We start from the raw sequence: 21165 nt of genomic DNA, 5'->3' as shown, positions 1-21165 counted from the left end.
AAAACTTCCTTCAAAGAGCACCAGTAAAGAGCAACTCCTGCCCACTCTGCTCCCGTGCAGCCACGCCAAGAGCTGCAGTGAAGCACCGAGCTGTGACCTTCTGAGGCCTCCTTTGCTGGAGCCTGTGAGTGGTGAGGATACCAGGGCTACACCAGCTGATACCTCCATTCCTGGTCACCAGTCTCATGGCTGCAATATGAAGAGTGACCAGTTGTGCAGTGGGCCAGGTGCTATGGATGTCAGTTCAGCCTCTTAGTTGGGGAATTCATTGCGTGAAAGTGGGTCTTTGCTCTCTGGAAAAATACTCTTCTTTGAATTCCCCTGTCCTGACTAATTGCTCTAATTAATTTTAATAGTTTATTATCAATCTCAATTCTTCATTAAAATTGGTAATGAAAATACTCAAAAGGAATTCTGAAAGTTTTGGAGTGAAATAGTGTTTTCACTACATGTTTGCTAGGCTGTTGCCAAAATCGAAGAGAATATGTATATATATATATATTTCATCAGATGGGGAAAGGAGTGGGAACGTATGAGAACTGTAGTTTAATCTAGTGAACAGTTTTGCTTCTCAGTTCTTTGTCTGCCAGATCAGGCTTTGAAAAATAGCAAAACTATTTTGAGATTTTTAATAAACAATCCAGGAAATTGGAAGTTTTCATTTTGACAGTTTCAAGATGAAGTGCTTTAACTTTAATATCAAAAATAATTTTTCATCTTTAAGCATCTTTTTAGAAGGGGCAGAAAGCAATTTCATGTGGAGATGACTGATCTTGATCATGGGTGATGTCACGTCCCGTTGAATTAACAGTGCAGGGAAAGTAGCTTGGCTGCCGCTGAAGATACATTTGCTCTGTAAAAAGTAGAAATTTTCTGGTTTGGGGTTGTAATGAAATATGTTTCATAATTATCTAAGAGTAGTAAGGAAATAAAAGGAAAAACTTTATATGGAGTTACCTGGATTATCTGTTGTGCAAGCTGCTGATCACATAAGGAGTGGAGCATCTTCCCCAGCAGGAAGGAGGACACTTGTCCCTCTGTGCTGGTCAGTAGACCTCAGCCCCAGATTAGAGTAAATCTGACTGATGATGGCTTTTAAATATGAGACCTGAAGCTGACTTATGAATAATATGATGGTTGATTTTTATCCATCTCTAGGTAACAGTGTTCTGAGTTTTCTTTCCAAAAAAGGCATTTTTGTAATGAATTGGGAACAAGTAACACTATGGGTAGTGGTAGATGTAAAACCAGCTACAAGACTAAATCCCTATATGAATATCTGGTGAAATAGAAAATAGACAGAAAATGTATATTTACCCTTTAGTGGTAAAATGCATTATAGGAACACTGACATGTGTTTTTTACTGAGCCAATATTTTGAACTGATAAATGATTATCATCTACTAAAATGGCACCAATAGAACAAAGATCAAAAAGCTAATGCCACACAAGAGGAGATATCATCTTACAACCCTATAAATTTCAACTATGTTATTAGGGCAGAAAGCATGAGCATGTTAAATATTTTCTCATTTCATGATAAGGAATTCAAATAGTTTAGAAATAATTTTCTCATAAACACAGAGTATGTGATCAGCTTACTCCAGGAATAGCTAAAATGAAGTGCATGGGGTATGGCAAAGATGAGATAATAAATTGCGTGAATTATTATTTTAGTTTATTTTTGTTTGTAATAAAACTTAATTTCTTTTGCAAGCATATATTTACAGGCTTTTTTTGCTGCTGTTACCTTGCTTGTAGTAATTTTTACACTGTGCTGTATTAGGCAAGTAGCACCATAGCCAGTGATTTGGCTTGCAGTAAAAATAAATTACTGTACCTGTGTACAGGGCTGTGGTGAGCTTAGGTCACCCCTATGTGTGCTCAGCTGGTCTCAGTCAAGCTCCCAGAGTCTCCAGGAAGAACAGCCAGCTCCAAATCCTCATTATTCAACATGCTGAACAAGATCCTCTGAATTGCCTAGGCTGGTAGAAAGGGGATTGTGCTGTGGCTGGGACCTGCCTTGTGTTCAGCTGAGCATCCCACCTGGCCTCTGAATTGGCATCACTCTTCCATTGCTGCTGCTCAGGAAGGGACCTGGCCTCTCTGCTCCTTCCTGGGTTGCCTCTTACCACTAAATAGCTGAGCTTAACAGCTGGGGATGGAGCCAGTGCTCCACAGCAAAGTTTTCTCTGCCATGGGACTTGGTCGAGGTCAGTCTCCTGCCTGTCACCGGAGCAGTTACTTTTTTTAAGTGGAGGGAATGCATTTTTACAGGTCTTTGCTTTTATCTGTGGTTCCCTGTCCCCTTGTTTCCTCTATTCTTTTGTTTCCCCTTTCCCTCCATTTCTGGGAGCATTCAAAACCAATATCCCACCCTATGTTTAACTAACTGTGTGGAAATGTATATTACAGTTGAGTATATCTGCTTGAAAACATCTCTCTCCTGCTTTCTCTGCAGTTAAACTAGAAGAGTTTCTTAACGTATGTGACGTGCGAGTCCAGATGAGTTAAATAGATTTTATTTTATTTTTGGTTCTATTCACTCAATAGAATGATCCATCCTGTGTTGAAGGTGCTTGTGCAGTATCTTAGTTTTCCTCAAGGAATATGTAACATTTATCTCTTCCCAAGCACAGTGTTGGAGGACATGCTTTCTCTAATAGAGTGTTTGGTTTAAGCCCAGTGGTCCATAAAGCCCTTTAGGTTGCTGCTAGGTTGCAGCACCCAGGGAAGAGAAGGCTGCAAGAAGAAAAAGATGAGCCAAAGTATTTTTGTGGGATAGTTATCCTCAGACTGAGTGATATGTCAGCTCCCTGACAAGTCCTGGGATATACGTGTTTCAGAATCAAGCAAGCTGGGCAAACTTGTTCATGCATGGTCCCCCTTCCTCCCTTGCCCCCCTCCCCAGCTGCAGCATGGGACCTGCCCTCGTGCTGCACATCCTGTGTGCCTCCAGCACCTGGCACAGGTGGGAGCCAGGGGGGCAGTGCTGCCCTGTCCCTGGGGAACTGAAATCACTGCCTGTGTTCTGCAAGAGTGGAAGGCCTCGGATGCCTCCCTTCTTCTCTCTCTTACCTCTCTTTCCTTTCTGCACTTTGCATTGCACATCCTCCCATGTGGGGAAAGCTGGGGAGGTTTGAAGGGTCTAGGTACTGCTTTTGTGGAGGTATGTTGAAAGGTTGTATATATACAACAGTAATATTACCAAGTAATAGCTAAGCAATACAAACCTGTATTGCTTGGATATTACTTGGTAACCTTTGAAAGTTTCGGTGGGAACTTACTGCTGGCCTTTGTATTTTGATGCCTAGATACTTGTTATGTGGATGCCCTAAACTTTCTGTCTATAATAAGACTATGAATTCTTTTGATATTTTGCTTTTTACAAGACTATAATGACTTGAACTGCTTTTCTCATGACTCATGAGAATGGCAATTGGTAACCCACTAATATTTCTGCCCACAAGGGTTTGTAATTTCAGAAGTAATCACTTCGTGGCTGATGTAAATTTTGTAATGAGAAATACTAGATTTATGACTGCAGGATTTCTCACAGACTGTTTTATTGCTTAGAGGAATTGCTTTCTCTGTTGGGAAAATCCATCATTAGATGTCTGCCTCAAATGTTTTGTGGGTGGTTTATGCTTTGAGAATGCTAATGCAATCATTGAAACAATAATGATGATTTGAGATAGTATAATTGTTCCCCTTCCTTCACACCAGACACAGAATGAGCTGCAAGTGAAGCTAGGTGTGTGTTTGTAAGGGGACTTTACAGCCAGGATGTGAGTAATTGCAATATCTGGTCATTGGGATCTTGCTCAAACCCTTTATGTTCAGTGCACTTTCCTGAAATAGGTATCTGAATTCTGTACATACTAGCTGAGATGGAAGAGTGCAGGATTGCACTCTTGTTAGTAAGAGTGCAGGATTAGTCACAGTGATGATGACAATTGATTTTGACAAAGATCTTTGCTGATGCACTTTTGCATGGAACCTCTCTAGGTAAAAGTACTGCCTGCCTATGGGACTGATATCCTTGGGCAAAATGTTAGGGGGAGTAACTCTTTGCAGTTCCTAATGAAGCTCAGGCCTCAAAGATGGGAATTTCCCAACCTGCTGGAATTGGTATGTTTCTGGGCATGCCTGCTGGATGAGGAAATTTTGGGACCTCCTAAGCTTTTGTGATTAAAAACCTTAGCATTCCCAAGGTTAGTTGATGTAGGTTGTGAGGATTAAAGTTCTATTTTGAAATATAAAACATGGGTACCTAAGACTGAAATCTGTGGTGGGTCTGTGACCAAGGTTTGCTGTAGGCACATGCTCTCCAGGGCTGTGTTGGGCAGTGTGGCTGTGCAGTGTGGTGGCACTGCCTGGGGGCTCTGCCACTCCTCAGGCTCTTCTGAGCACAGCTGGGGAGCCTGGCACAAGGGTGCTTGGCTTACCAGCTCTTCATGTTCCTCCCATGCAGTGATGAATTGGCCTGGGAGCATGAGGCAATACCTACTTGAACATGACTCTTATTGCAGCTAAGGAAGAAGTTGTTGTTACAGACACTTACTTGTATTTTCTGTTCAGTTGCTCTTCCACTCTGAGTGGAGTATGTGCATGCTTTTGTATTTAAGTAAAGGTAACTTCTAAGCTTTCTATTAAAATTTAATATCATTTTGCCAGCTCTATGCCAACAGCACATCTCAGCAGAGAAACTGCTCCAGTCAGCAAGGTCCTTCCTTCATAGGTCGGTGTCTATAAAAAGAAATGAAAAAGAGAGTGAGAGAATGATCTTAGTAACACCATGCTTTGAAGCACCACCATGTAACCTCTCAAATATATATACTTATTTATATATATATATATTTCTCAAATATATTTTCCTATATGTACTCTAGCAATGCTAAAGGCATCTATTTCCTGGAGTGTGGACAGCAGGGTAGAGAAGAAGGTGGGGACCTATCTGTGAGTCACTTGCCTATTCCCTTTGCATCCTGCTGTATCTCATTTTGCCCAATGACTGCTTTTAAGGACCCAACTGAAGCCCTTCACTGCTTCTGTGAAGCTGCATTGTTGCATGGATTAGCATTTCTTTTCATTTTCTGCTTTCTGTGTGCAATAGGTGTATTCTGGGTGGAAACATGTGCTACTGGAGAATCACCTGTGATGTATTGGAGTTTCAATTCTTTGTCTGATTTAGCATATTTTTGCTTTTTAATGTAATTCATTTCTGCACTGCTGATCTTATTCTGTATTGAAACAGCACATTTGTGCATGATTCAAGTTCGTTTCTGGAAACCAGTTTCAATAACTTTCATTTATTTAAACTATTAAAATAGTTTAAAGTACAGAGAACAGTACCATTCGCTTTCTATTTAAATTGCAGCTCTAACTGTTGAAATAGCCTTGAAATAAAGTATCTTGGGTTCTGCTTGACCTGATTCAATATAACACTTAAAAAGTAGAACCACTGAAAAGATAGTCAGATGCATTCCCTATTTGGCTCAGGCTATTGAAATGGGAAGGGTATGAGTTTGCCATAGCTATTAATATGATATTAATCCAGGGTATATTATATATTGCTTTAAAGTCTTATCGGGAGGACTGGATATCCTTTTGTAATGTGTTCTTTTGCTTTTTCTATACGCTGATATTTTGTAGATGAGCCGTTGCTCAATAAGTGAAGTCTAAATGGCTCTTCTTATATGATCAAGTATGATGGTATTGAATGCCATACAAAGAGGCTGTATCCTCTGCACATTAAGATTGAGTCTGGTGCTTATTACAAAATCCAGACTTTTCAGATGCTAAATACATGCTCTATCTTACAAGCTAAAAATGGTAGACTCCTGACAGTTTTGGGCTGTTGAGGCTAAATGACTCTCTTATGTCCATCTTTCTCTCTTTTGTCCTTCTGGTTTCAGTTTAGGCCCTAGTTCTTAGCAGTATGAAATATCTCTGTGGATCCAGATGGCTAGAAAGTAGCAATGCCATTACAGTCTCTAATTTTCTGAATCAGGGCATTTGTTATTTTGACTTTTCCTATAGAATATTACTGTAAAAATATTTGATTTTGACGTGGTGATAGCTTATTTTGTGTATTTGATTTGCTGTAGAAAGCTTATTTTGTGAATTTGATTTGCTGTAGAAACTTTCATTGGTTATTTTTAGGCTATTGAGATGTGTACTATAGCTTCACACTACTTAAGTTTGCTTCTACCTTTGTTATTTGTAGGTGGGTTTTCAGATGCACTAAGGAAAGTTTTAAAATCATCTATATGGACAATTGTTTCTGTCATAGCTCCTTTGTTCCATGAAAGTAAATAGTTCAAGAATTTCTTGGTTCATTTCTCATCTTCTGATGAGAACATCATAAGAAAATTGCATGAAAACCAAAAAATATTTAAACTCTCTAGTCTGCTTTTATGAATAGTCTGTCTCTTTCTGTCCTCTAATTTTTTATAATTTATTTTTAAAAGAAGTTGTTCTGCATCTGGTTTATCAATTTGTTGGCAGTGTGTTGATAAGAACTTTATTTCCATGGCTTAGTCTCTCTGAGATCATTAAAAGTTCCACTCCTGTTTTCCTGCACTCAGTTCATTCAGTTCAGCACAGTGGCTGCAGAGGCACAGTTTAGTTCTTCACCCTGTCCAGTGTTCAGTTTCCCAAGAATCAAGATTAATAATAATAATAATCAGAGAGCTCACACATAGAAGGAGGGAGGTATTGACTGTCATTAGAATATTGGGTCCTGTCTTAAGGAATCTAGTTTTGCTCCTTACTGTCACAGCACCTAATTGAATTTGGATGGATAAAATTATTTCTAGGCTACATCTGGTGCATGATGGTGCACCAGAGCCCTTACTTGTTTAAATATATAAGGCCTTTGAAATAGGGAACACTAAACAAATTCATGGGGTGACAAGAAAAATGATCTTATTTTGGAAGGAATGCAGATACCCTTAAAAAAAAGAAATAAAAAAGAGAAGGAAAAATTTATTAAGCATGGATAATGGAACTTTTCATAAAGGATTCATAAGAGGTCATGAAAAGCAAACCTGCTTTAAAAAAAAAAAATTAAAGTATGGAAAGTGAGATGTATGCAGATTAGATGGTTCCTGAAAGAGGTTATTAAATACAAGTGTCACTTGGTTATATTTGGTTAGGTTAGTCACAAAATTGACTGCATAGCTATCTATATGAACTTGCTGAAAAAGCATGAGAATTCCTTAAACCTTTCCCTAGGCCGCTCATTTTCCACAAATTTTGTGGTTTCTGCACATGTGGGGAAAAATATTCTTTTGATGTACATCTTAATTCATGCACCAATCCCAGAATGAAGATGAAAAACTTACTTGAATCTGAATAGGAAAAAAGTCGTTCTATTGTAATGTAAGAAAACTTGGTGAAACTATCACTAAGAAGAGCATAAACAAGGTGCAGTAGATGTAGTTTAATACAAAAACTTTTCAGGTTTGGGTTGTAGCCTTTTCTGGGAGTTGCAAATTATGTTTCAGTGATTGTTAATAATGCAAGTTTGTTATTGGTACATTAGTACATATTTAATTGCATCCATACAAGTAGGAAACAGGTCCAGGTTTGTCAGAACTGACAAAAACAGAATTGAATCTGTGTTGTGAAATGAAATAAAGCTTGAATTCAGCCTACAAGTTATATTGTTTTTGAAAAAGTTGTCAGCAAAACATGAGCTTATTTTGTGGATAAACTGGACCTTATGTTGACTGAGTCCTTTTTCAAAATTATTTTAAGAACACTGCAAAACCTTCTTCTTTCTGCAAAAGGTGTTAATAAATATGCACCCGAGAGTCAACCAAATTTAAGATATGTTAGGAAAAAAAAATTAGTCAGATTTTTAGCCACAGTTATTTGAAGACCCTTCTCCTGCTATGGTCTTTGCATCCCTTGTTAGCACATGCAGATTCCTGCTCTTGCTTGTACAGACAGCAGCTAAGGCCACTCCATTGCACTCACCACATTTCCTTTTTTAAAGATTAGCATGTAAAAGTTGGGCAGAAACACATCACAACATTAAATCTGCATGTAGTCTGTTATTTTGAAACTGGTAGAAAATTAAAAAAAAACCCCACTAATCTAAGAAAATGAAACAACCCACTAACGAATAAATGTTGGGTGCCTCCTTTGCTCTCTGTCTCCAAAGAGAGGATTTCAGCCATGTGCCAGTGGTTGTGTGAGCATTTCAGAGAAGACTTGGGGAATGAAAATCAGATCTCTTTGTCTAAACCAGGTTGTCCTTTCTTCTTTTGAAATGGACCTGCATATACCTCGTATTAGGATACTTCCAGTAATTGTTACAGGTGAAATGATTACTAATTTTCCTATCAACCACATCTCTCTTTCCTAGTCCTCACTTGGACAAGGTGGATTCTCTTTTCTTCATTAATTACATAGGTGGTCAGTGAGAGAACAGAGTGTGGTAGGCTAGGGACAGGCGCTCGGAAGATTTCGGGCTGTAACGGAAAGTTACAGGAATTTTTTTACTTTTTTCTTCATAGATAAAGATCACTCTTAAAATGTAGCTAGACGTATAGCTTTTTTAACTTATGCATGCCAGTAACTTTCCACTCCATACTAACCCTAGAAAGTATGTCTCCTGTCTGACGTAGAGAGACCCCTTAGTCCATAAATACCCTTAAGACCCCTCAATAAACGCCTTTAACCATCTACCACATTAGTGTCAGCGTCCGTTATTGGCCACAAGAGATCCCACAAAAGAGATCGAAGTGCTAGACCCTGAAACCAGGTCGCCGTAGCCTTCACAAGAAAGCAACAACAGAGTCATGTGGAGGTGGAGAGAAGCAGGGGGAAGTTGTGGAACATGAATTCACTAGCTTAGGCTGAAGCAGATATGTGTCTTGATACACAGCTGACAGTGTTTCTTGTCCCGTTTCCAGTTTGGACAAATTCGTCTCCTTTGCCACACTCTCTACAGTCTTAAGGAGGAGGCTGGACAGCAGAGATCTTTAACATCACAGGCATATTTCTCAAAGGCAGCAGTTGAAATGATCTGACACTGAATATGTTTAAGGCTAAATTGTGCGTATTTATCCTTAGTTGAAAAGGATCATTAGATTATGCCTATGCTCATATGAAATCAATAGTAACATGTGCAATGAGCCTGTCCTCTCTTTTATGGCATTACAGACGTGAGTATTTTACACATAAATAGGGCAAGATATGAAACAGAGTACATACTACTTTGAGCTGGGAGACATGGACCATAAATCAGGATATGTGTGCATAATTACAAGGTATCAGAACAAGTCCCGAGGGTACTTTTAGCACTATAAAATGTTGGATAGACCTGTTTTCCTACAGAACATTATCCTTTTCATTTTTTCACTCCTAGGTACCAGACAATTTTGTTGGCCAGGTTACTTGAAATGGTAGCAGTGTGATAAATGGCAGCTGCAAGAGTATATTGTGTTTAATTGCATAATCAGAGTTTAAAACTTCTTCTGATTACATGGTGCAAAGGCTATGAACTAATTTTCTGAAAATGTCTCCATGGTTAAACACTTTCTTAACTAACATTTGGATGTGAAAACCAAAGGCTTGATTTTTTTTTTCCTGCTAATGTGCAATATTTTGGGAAGATAGAATCACAGAAACATTAGGATGGAGAAGTCCTCAAAGGTCTGACTATTAACCCAACACTGCCAAGACCACCCCAACCATGTCCCTGAGTGCTATATCTACTCACCTTTTAAATCCCTCCAGGGATGGTGACACACCTGCTTCCTTGGGCAGTCTGTTCCAGTGCTTGGCAACTCTTTCAGTGAAGAACTTTTTCCCAATAACCAGTCTAAATCTCACCTGGTGCAAATTGAGGCATTTCCTCTCATGCTATTGCTTCTTTTCCAGGACTGGCCCCACCTTGCTGCAGCCTCTTTTCAGGCAGTTTTAGAGAGTGGTAAGGTCTTCCTCAGCCTCCTTTTCTCCAGACTAAGCAGCCTCAGCTCCCTCAGCCATAAATTCTTGGCTGCCACTTCAGGATCTACTTGAAAGCCATCAATGAATACCTGGTGCTCAGAATCTCTGAGTGACACAGACTTTCTCATACACACAGTGTCTTGGACAAAATTCTCATTTTGATGCGTGTAAAACAATAGCAACAAAAACAAAAAATGAGAGAGGAGTGAGATGAATTAGAAATGTCCCCTCTGCTTGTATTATCCACTTGAACTGCCATTGTCTGAGGTGACAGGAGAGAGGAGAATGGAAAACAAACCACCACTAAAATGAAAAAGTGTGAGAAGCATCTCAGTGGGAAGAAAAGCTGTGCTTTTTTCTTTTTCACATAATGGAAGCTTCTGTGCAGCCTGAGTGTGTGTATTCCCCATTGCAGCAGAGTTCACGCTTAGGAGTTTAGTTAGAGCTTTTATGTGATTATTTTGCCTAAGATCAGATTTTAACCCTGCAGTTTAGTTAGAATTGATGCGTAGATTCAAACAGAAGGGGGCTGTTTATATTTTTTTTCTACATTACCTGGCACTAAATCTCTAACTCTGCTCCCAATGTGATGAATCCAGATTCAGTTCTCCCTAGTTGTTCAACTGTTTTTAAAGTCCTGTGTGATCCCCTGTACTATCCTACATTTGCACAAAGCCAAAGCAGGATTCTTATAAGGCCTTAAAAAGCAATGATCCCATGTAATTTCATAAAAGACTAACAAGATTGGTTGAGCTGTCCCTAGTGTCATTCCTGTCTCAGTGTAAAAAGAAGCACCTTGGATGGCAGGATGTTTTTAAATGGGTGCAGCAGGTGCAGTGGTAAGAGGGGATGGAAGAACAGAACTACCAAGCTGTCTCCTTTTTCCTCGAGGAAGAAAGAGAGGAGAGAGACATCTGAGATAATGGGTATGAGAAATCTTATCCATTTAGTGGAAGAGGATCTGGATGAAAAAATTCTGTCATGCTTTTGCCATGAAACTCTCCACTGCTACTATAACACCTGTAATCTTAGTGAGTTTCTGAATATGAATAACTTGTCATCCCTTTCTTAAATGCTTATTTTTCTGAAAGTGAACATAGAAGTGTCTTTTAATGTGTTTTGAAGATTCAAAAGGAAAGACCTCTGCACTGATCTAATTTTCTGAAAGCCCCTTATTGTGATATACTACTAGCTTTTTTGGAGCACCTAGCTGTCATTTAGCTTGATTCAGCTAATTTACTCATATAAATTAATTGGATAATGAGCCACAGAAAGGCTTTTGGTATCTGAAAACTACTATCTTCCTTTTGCCATTCACTGCAGGAGAAAACAGAATATAAAATTTCCCCAAATATTCTAAAAACGTATTTATAGTTTAATAAAATTGCCACAATGTTATTTGTCTTTGATGTTCAATATTATCTTCAAATCAATTTTGACGTTCTTCTTCCCTTATTTGGGCTGCATAAGGATGTTCTCATGTCTTAAAATGGTGGGATCACTTACGATGCCTGAGCATTTGCACCTATTGCTTAAATTGTGTAGCTTGTACTAGTAGTTCTGTGGATGATAGGTGGTAGATAATTTCAAACTGGATTGATAATCATATAGCTAATTTGATGTCATTTCATTCCTTGATCTAATTGATTTAAAAAATCAAACTAATGATAGTTACTGTTAAGGATGGCTGGGTAATTTCTTTTGTAGCTTGGTAAGGTATTTGTAACATGGCTTAAAATATTTTGAGATGATGTGTTCTAAAAGCAGACCTCATCCAGCACTTAAAAATAAATGCAAAGAAAATACTTTGTAAAGGTATTAAACATTTAACAGCCTTAAAAATATTTTTTTAATAACCTTACAGAATGGGCTTTTAGATTAACTTCTATGCAGTGGTAATGTTTTTCAGATTTTCACATATACTGATAATAACATCAAAACACCTTTAAAGTTCACCTTATGAAGCATTTGGGGAACTTTTTTATTACTTCTGGTACTTGTAGTTTTATTATTGGTTAGAATTATTGCTATTTGACTTGCACCTGCCTTTTCTTTATGCTCCTATCTAGGTAAATCAGTCTGTTTAGTCACAGTGATTTTTAATAGGACAGAGCTTTCAGCAGCAGTCCAGGATCTCTGGATATTTCACACTCTGGATGGACTTCCAGGGTGACTGGAGTTCAAGTCCTTTGCATCTTAGAGACACCTCCTCTGTGAGCAGGTGATGTCAAAATGTATGTGTAATTTTATATACTGTCATTGATTTCTGTGAGTTTGAAATATCACACTTCCTGTGCAGCAGTGCTGGATCTGTAACTTTTGTGTTCGTCCTCATGACAGGTCTGTTTGTAATCTACAGTTCAAATGTATGCCTGGAGCAAATAAACACACATCTAAAGAAGGTGAGATTTTTTTCCATATTTGTATTATTCTTATTTATTTCAAACCATGTAAATTGTATGTGTTTCTATCAGGAAGAGCGTAGCGATAAGAAATTTACATTAGCCCTGAGCTAGACCTTGACTATTAAGGGTGAATCTTTTAAGATTTTAATATGCATTAATATGTGTTTTCCAACAATTAGTTGAAACTCTAAGGGTGCATTTAGTGCTGGCCTGGAGCATGTTCCTGAGGGCTCATTATCCTGTTGAAGCCTGTAAGATATGGACCCTGCAGGAGTGATGTTGGTACTCAGTGAGTTAATGTGGAATTAGATTTGTTTTTTTTTTTTTTTTTTTTTTTTTTTTTGCATGGTCATAGGAGGGAAAGGCTAAAGTAGATACAGATGGAGATGAAAATGCAAGACCTTGGTTCTAAATTTATTTTGGGGAAGTTGGATTTGTTGCTCTTCAGCTTTCCTTCTGAAAACTCTCTTGTGGCTTTATTGTCAGCTGAAGTGTTTATTGACTGAGAAGTGCTTGCATTTTAGTGGTGGATATAGTGATCCTGGTAAACACTTTGGGGCTTTCGTGATGCAATATGCTGTGTAAGTGTTTGTGTTGTTTTATGATGGAGTGGGCAGAAGATTATTTAAATAAAAAGTAGAATAAAACCCACGCAGTTTCAGCAGCCATTAGTTTCATTAAAGCTAGTACAAAGATAAGAGTTAAATGATTTGTGGATATATACAAATGTCTTAAAGTATAAAAGCAACACAGAATCCAATGCCATTATTGCTGGGAGAAGTGCCAGCATTCTCATTATTTTTAATGACTTCCAAACTGGGCCCTTAGTGACTGATGAGGTAAGCAATTTCAGATGGGAAATGTGATATACTCAGTACAGGAACGTGCTGAATGCCCTCAGTTGTTAGGGGCCATGGCTGTACAGAGGATACTGTAAGAAGCAGCAGACAAATTGTAGGTTGAAGGTTACTTCTTGAGAAAGAGGAAATTTTTTCTGGGTTGCTGAATACAATAGAACAATCTAGATGATAAAAATTGTATGTAATGACACTGCTCATGAAAAAACATTAATCACTGAAGAAAGGTAGATACTAAAGAAAGCAATCTTTGGGTTCATCCCAGTATTAAAAAAAAAAAGGCACCAAACAAAACCTTCAGTAACTGTTTCTGTTTATTGAAAAAGATAAGCATCTTATGACAATATGGAGGTTGTTAATAATGAAGTGACTACTGTGAGAGGCACTTACCTCAGAACCAGGTGGCCTACAGTTCCCAGGTGCCCAATGTCCCCCTTCTGCACTGCAGGATGTGCTGGAGAGCTGTGCCCCTCAGAAATCCCACCAGCTCTCTCCTTGTCTCCTGGTAGGGAGACAGTGCTTTGGTGTCTCCTCCTGGGTAGGAGGGAGTTTGCAGAAGGAGCTTCTCCAAGAGGGCAGGATCCCAGCTGGAAACACCCCTGACTGCCCATGGAGCTGCCTGGACATTAAGCAAGACGTGCAAGTCAGGAGTGCTGAACAGTAAATCAGGGAAACCACAAATCCTGGAAGTGTTTTAATGGTAAAAACGGGACTTCTGCAGAACCTGGGCTCTTTCACTCTGGCACATCTTTGTGTAGTGTGTAGAACAGGAGGCTGGGCAGCTCCTTGTCCCCATCTGTCCCGGCAGAGAGCCCTAGTCACCTGCTGGCAAGCCTGGGGACAAGGCATCCCTTACCATCCCTTCTGGCTGGGTGTACCTGCAGAGAAATGCATCCTATTGTGTCAAATATGTTGAGAATTGAAGTATTTTCACTGTTTTTAAAGTTGCCTATTGGGACTTCAGGAAAGGAAAATTATTGCTTGGTCCAGAGCAGGGAAGTTGCATAGTGCCACTCGTGTGATGATGAAATGTCTGCCTTGGAAGCTAAAATTACTGTGAAGATGACCCAGCAATAGCCAACAAACCCACAAATCTGGCGAATTTGTAGCAAACACAAAGCAGTGGTTTTTTCTTTTCTTTATCTTTTTTTTTTTTTAATGATGGAGCTTGTTGCAATGTGATCCTTTGAAAGCTAAAAATATACCTAGTTTGTGTAGATATTGGATAATTTCATACAATATGGGTCAACTGATGGCTATAAGAAAAGAAGCTTATAGGGGGCCCCTGTCTTAGGAAACCCATAAATCACTGGTTGCTGAAATTTCAGGAAATAAATCAGAGGCAAGCTCATGCTCTGCCACTCCATTAGTGATCCCCACAGGAATGGGCCACAGTGGTGACCTCACCCCGGAGCCAGTGCTGTGTGCCCACTGCCATGTTTAAGGGTGATTTGCAGGGTCAAGTGTAGATGTGAGAAGTCATTATTGTCTCATTTATATTTCAGCTGGGAGCCTTGCAGTAGTAATCCAAGCTCTTTGTGCCCTGGTGGCCCTGCCTGTTCTCAGGCACCCCAAATGTGGTCCTAGGCCAGAGAAGTGAAGAGCATCTCTCACCAGTCTAGGTGGGCTCTGCAGCTGAGCCACTGCACGTGGAGTTGTGGCCACTGGAAATTCAGGTGAGCACTCTACTGTATCAATTGTGACTGCCCTCCAGTGTGAGTTACTCTACACACACTGTAATGTCTATAATTAAAATGCTCCCTTGAAGTAAATAATTAAATGAGGATTACAGTTATGAGCCACCAAGTGACACAGGTGACAGGCTTACTTTAAGTAGGACAATTAAACTGTAAATTAAAATTAAACCTCTCTATGTAAGAAGAATATTGTGTTAGGTAATTATCTAAGAGTAATAAGTTAGGTGTGTATACTGTATCAATAAATCTTAAAGATCTTTAGGAAACAGATTTTCTATTTGGGTTTTTTTGGTATCTGTATTTTTTTTTAATATTTCCTAATGTAAATGAGAAATAAAAGCCTTAGGTGCATTTCCAATGCTTTTTGGCAAAATTGGATAATTTTGCTGGATCGTTTGGTTTAAGTAGCACTTTTCCTTAACAAATGTCTGAGTTGTTGTTGTTCTTTTTTTTTTTTTTTTTTTTAAACATAGTGCAGATAGTGAGTCCTTTAGGAGTGCTTGCTGGAGAGGTGCCTCTACACTTGAGCAGAGCATGGCTAGGAAGAGAATGTATCATCAATGTTAGAAAGTTACAGCTGCTCACTTACAGGATGGGCAATAATTAGTTCTTGGTATTAGTACCTCGGTACAAGCTCAAAGATTATTTACTGCCAAATTACTGAATTCACAATATTTCACATTTTTGAAAAAGTTCCTGTGCCAGGTAAAAGACAAGTTTTATTTTATTCTGTTTTAAAAGAACTAATTTATTCTCTAGGTACAAAGTGATCAGATCTTGACAGTCCCTAAATCATGGAGTTATGAGCTGTACAAAATGTTCTCTAGCTAGTACAAACATGTTTTTGCCTTTTTTTTTTTTTAAGCAGACCAGTGTTGTAGAAAATACTAGAGTAGTAAACAAAATTTTGGAAAAAAAACCCTGGTGTCCTAGTCCAAATTCAAAAAACCTTTTCTGAAAAAAGTCCTGATTTTTGGGAAAAAGAAAATATATTCCAAGAAAACAGTGTTTGAAAAACACTGTAAATTAATACTTTAGCTAGAAGTAAAAAAATGAGGGTTTTTAAATAAAAATAACGAATTGCCTAAAGCTAATTTATTCTTTATTCAAAGTAGATCTTTAAAAATCAATTTCAGGAGTTCTGGAGGCAATCTTAGAAGTTTTGAGCACTTTTAGTACTAACTTCAATGCTCCTTTTGTAGTTACAGATATTTTTGGCTTTGTCCAAGGGAGTAAGGCAGCACATTGCAGGGTGCAGCTGGGGCTACTCTGGTATGTTAATGGCAGGATTGACAAATCCTTGCCTGTTTGAATGTCCCTCCTTACAGAATTAGTCTGACTCAGCTCATGGGGTTATTTTGTGAGTCAGAATGTGCTGAGGTGCTGGCAGGTCACCCTGCTCCTGTCAGGCACAGCCTGGCCAGGGGCTCTGCTGCCACTGACCACAGCTGCACCATCATGGTGGTACCTCGTGCTTAGTTTATGGTTTGCTACACTTGCACAGAGTGGGATTTTTATTAAAGGTTTTGTTAAAGTAAATAATCAGAAATTCTGATTTAAAAATCCCACTTAGATTCTGAATAGAGTGTTCCAATATCCTTTGTTAAGCTGTGCCACACTGCTGAAGCAGAGCATCCAAATGCCTCAAAATATTTTAATACTTTTCATACAAAGTAATTTTTTTCTGTAATTTTTAAACTCTGCTTCTAATGCTATCTTTTAAGCACTTTATTAAGAGAAACGAGAAACTAATTTTGACATCTTTGTTGCTCTCAATTCAGAAAGAAAGGAACGGTTCTTTCTTTGATGTACGATCTTAAAGCTGGAACAATTTAAATAACTTCTTAGATATTGTACTTTGTTTAGTAAAATATTTAGTACCATTATGATAGCGTAAACCATTAGACTGCAATTACACTAGCACAGCACAGAGCCTAATAGTTCTGTTGGAACACAGCAGTGATGCATGATTGCCCCATTAGGATCAGAAGTCTTGGAGAACTAAAGTTATTAAAAAAAAATGAATCATGGTTACAGTTGTGATTTTGTTAGATTGTAATGAAAATATCTTATTTATGCATCTAACTACTACTGTGTTAACCTCTTAACGAAGTATTAAAAAAACCTGCAAGAACTAGTAAGGATTCTTTGGATTATGATTCTGAAGCTTTCTGTCTTATTGCAGCTGGAAATCCAGAGCCTCATCTGTATTTCCCTAAATGTGTTATTCAGGCAGGTTGCACTGCATCTTTCCGGGACTTAAATGAGACTTTTTAAGATATTTATGAGAGCAGTGTTTTAAAGATGGCAAAAAAACTTTAATTCATGTTATTGTCTAAATATTCTTTTTCAAAAATGCCCAAATGTACAGCCAATGTATTTAGATAATTTCAAAGACAATTATAGATGAAAGGTAGGAGGAAGAATTTTCTTTTTGCTACCTTGCTTAGCTTTGAAAACATTTAATGAGAGAGTTTATAGACACAGCCAGGTTTTCTCAGCAACAGGGGAATAAGAAGCATTTTGAAAATAAAAATGAGATCAGGCATTGAAGAGCTGCATTAACATTGGTAGTAACATCTAGCTAACCAAACTGATTTAACTTGAAATTGCTGGCATTCCTTTACATTTGGGCATGTCAGTAGCATATCTGAGACTGCAAAAAGACTGAGCTAGTCACCACTGAGAACTGTTGGGTCTTTCCACATTCAAAAGTAGTTCAAGTCAGTGGAAATAAACTTTAATCTTAGACTGGTTAAATATTGTTTAACTTGCATTCTCTGATATACGTGTAAAACACATAGAATATGGGAGCTGTCTGCATTTGGAATGAAACCTGTGCTTAAGTTTATGAGAATTATGGCTTTGATTAATAGTGAGTAGGAATTTAAAAATGTGTGATCATAATTTAAAACACTCTATTAGTGAGAAAGGGGGTGCATTTTAATAGGGAATTAACAAATATGACTCAAGGATATAAGATGTTGCTTTAAAAAAATGATCCCATTTAAATAAGGCAGTTGAAAATAACACATTAAAATGTCTTTAAGGTTGTACATTCTTTGAATTTTGTCCATTAGCTTGACAGAAATATGTAAGAAGTTAATTTGTATGAGCTGTGGTACAGAAGTGACCTAGACCCTGTTAAGGGTACTCTGGAATGGAGGAATCTCTGAAATAATGCAGAAATGTGCACAAACCTGAAACATTCAGGGTCATGTCACAGTCCCTGGGTTTGGACCAGCAGCTGGACACATCCACCAAACTCCTATGGGCTTGGGACTGTGCTGATTGCTCTAGAAGACAGTCCGATGGCTGATAATCTGCTCCAGTAACTCCAGTTCCTTAACAGCTGCCAGGAAAAGAAAAGTAATTTGAAATTTGGCAGTACTGAAGGAAACTGCTTCAAAAAGCTGCAAGTCTCTTCCTCACCAAATTCTCTTTAAAGAATCCCAGGCAGAATACCTCAGCATGCACAACATAGACTTGTGATCTTTTCTGTGTGTTTTAGAAGCAAGATCTTCTCTATAATTTAGGATGCTTTCTAACAAGATTTACCTGCCATTGTGCAATTGTCTCTCATCTAGATAATGTGAGAGAACTGCTAAAATGAAGCAACAAAAGTGCTGTATAAAGTACTTTGTTGTGTATTAGCAAAAGTGTATGTAAAAGAGTCCTGTATAGCCTTTTAGGGCAAATCTGGTTCCTTGCCTGTACTCTGTAGAGGCGGTGATAGCTTTAAGTGGAGCTTGGAGTGAATCTGTACATTGGCAAATGACTGTAGCTGTCTGTGCCTTGGCTTTGATAGCCTCCTCTGGCTGTCGTTCACAGTGGCTGCTTCTTGTTTTCTAATCTCTTCCCACGTTTTATTGTTTAAAATGAACTCTGGCTTTGAGTATGTAGCTTGATTTTGTTGTTGTTTTGTGGCACTCTTACAAGGGTTTTCTGCCTTATTTTCTAGAGGAATGAGGCGAATATGGTGTCTCCAGGGCACTCAGTAACTGTTGTGTGCTGTTGCTGAATTTCAGCCCCATTTCATGGCATGAGATGTGTGGGGTCCTTCCCAGGCTGTGTACCCCATATTTATCCACCTGTGTCCCTGGGTACCCCCACGTGCCTTGCTGATGTCTTGTGCTGGCAGAGCTAATCTTAGCACTCTCTTTCTTGATTACATTTTAATGCAGTTGGTTAGGATTTTTAAGTTATCTTTGTTTTTTCTCAAATATCAGCTGTCAGAATCACACATAGGTCTCATGAAACAGGTGCAGTTTTTGAACTGATTTAAATGAAGAAGGGAGAGACATTTGATAAATATTAATTGGAAGGCACTCTGAGTCAGGAGAGCAGACAAAATGGAAAACCTGATGAATTTGAAAGTGCCCAGCAAATGGGGATTTTGGGGCTTTTTTTGTTGTTTGTTTGCTTGTTAGGTGATGTAAATAGTTGATTCTGTGATTCTGTAGGGCCCTTCAAAAGGCTGTGCCCTCTGACTCATTAATGGATAGGAGCATTTTTTAACCAATTGTGTGGCACCACTCAGTCATTATCTTTTTCATCAGTCTTCTATTTTCTGATTCCTTCTGTCTTCTATTATTTCAAAGAAGCAAAAATGATAACACAGGAAATATGGAGGTGTTTTTTTGTCCAAGTAACATAGGTTGCACAAAGCTTACCTTGAAGCATTGAACATGAAGTGAATACAGGAGTCCAAGCCCCTTTTAAATGCTGTCTTGGTTTTATGACAAATATATTACAGTTTCCTAACCTATGGACCTGCCTTACAGGAAATATTCATAGATAAAACTTCATGGATGGTGATAAAGTAAGGAAAATATTCCTTTATTCTATGATGATACTGAAATCTAAAAAAAAATAAATTGTCTACATGAAAAAACAGGAAAAATGGTATTTATACTAGCTGGTACATTTTTGCACATTATTCAGTGTGTTTTTTGTTTATTACTGACTGAAAGGGGAACTTTGACATTGGAAAGAAGACTTCACTATGTTCAGATAGCAAGAAGGCTATGGATTGCATCAGCCTCTCTCCTCCTTGTGGCTTCTCTTCATTTGTGAACTAAATCCTCTGGTATTTGTGTGCTCAGAGTTTTACATGGAGCACTTCAAGACAATGAGCCTGCTTGGGGGAGTGGGAGGAATGGCACACTTTTAACAAGTGTCCTTGAGGCAGAGAACAACAGCAAGGCACATTGCCATGCATCATCCTTTATTTATGCATATGGAGTGCAAGGTAACCCACACTGGGGTCTGCTGTGGGAGAAGGCAAAGCGGTGTCACGGAGCTCTGAAAGTTCAATAAAAGCAGTGAAGGACATGCAGCTTCTCTGTATCTGCTCTGCATAATGGCAGCTCTGGTTTGTACAGTGCTTGGATGCTTGGCTGTCCTGGGATTTAGTGAAGGACATGCAAAACCAGTGCATTTGCTGTGCATACTTCATGCTGATAGTCTGGAAATGGAGCAAGTCAGAGAGAAATGTAGCTTTTGGGATCATTAAAAATCCATTTTCATTAAAAGCCACGTATTGCAGTGACATATTTATACATTCATCCCCTGTCTGCCTATGTCTTACAGATAGAGTGAAAAAAGAGGCTTTTCATAACAATTTTAAAGCCTAAATGAAAGAAAAGCATTCTATTTCCCTTGAATTACTTACATGCTGCACTTGTTTGGCTTTTTTTCACGCTGTGTTGAATGGCAACTACTCTGCATTCTTTCTTTACCTCCAGTTCTTTTTGTTTCATCTATCTATCATTTGTTTTTAATCTATGTCTTCCACCTATCTATTTCCTCTTTGTGCTTAGAGTTGGTTGCAAATTATATTTGAGATGCAGGGAGCTTACAATCTGACTGTCTTGATATTATTTTATGAAACCATGACTACCGTAAAAATTGGCTTTACCGCCTGTTTTGTGTTATTGATTCAAGCCCATTTCAGAATTAACTTGTTTGGAATGATCTGGCAATGTTATGTGCCCTAGGTTCTCTCAGGAAAAATTCATCTCTCATAACTAAATGCAATAAAATGTTCAAATATATCTAAACACAGTTATATTTTGAATTTAGATGAAAACCTTATGGAGTCAATCAAATATACAAGGCATGTGCAAGTTTTAGTCCTAGACTTACAAGTACTGTATTGCAGAAAAAAAAGTATTTGGAGACCAGCTTTTTCCTAGAGAGCTGTCCCTTATGTAGGCTTTATGAAATTCCTAATTGCAT

The 21165-nt window shown here is 38.4% G+C and overlaps 1 protein-coding gene across 1 annotated transcript in view; it reads left to right on the top strand.

Annotated features, from left to right (window-relative positions):
- LOC143694647 (uncharacterized) overlaps window positions 1–21165 on the top strand; it is a 73194-nt gene that overhangs the window by 12137 nt on the left and 39892 nt on the right. Inside the window, exons 3-4 of the mRNA XM_077182211.1 lie at window positions 12307–12368; window positions 14734–14904. Of these exons, the coding sequence (XP_077038326.1) occupies window positions 12307–12368; window positions 14734–14828 (157 nt within the window). The 3' untranslated portion in view covers window positions 14829–14904. The remainder of the gene's footprint in view (window positions 1–12306; window positions 12369–14733; window positions 14905–21165) is intronic.

Source organism: Agelaius phoeniceus, chromosome 8 (genome assembly GCF_051311805.1).
Source record: "Agelaius phoeniceus isolate bAgePho1 chromosome 8, bAgePho1.hap1, whole genome shotgun sequence".
In the NCBI taxonomy this organism is placed as follows: domain Eukaryota; kingdom Metazoa; phylum Chordata; class Aves; order Passeriformes; family Icteridae; genus Agelaius; species Agelaius phoeniceus.
This window is presented reverse-complemented; position numbering and strand designations above follow the sequence as displayed.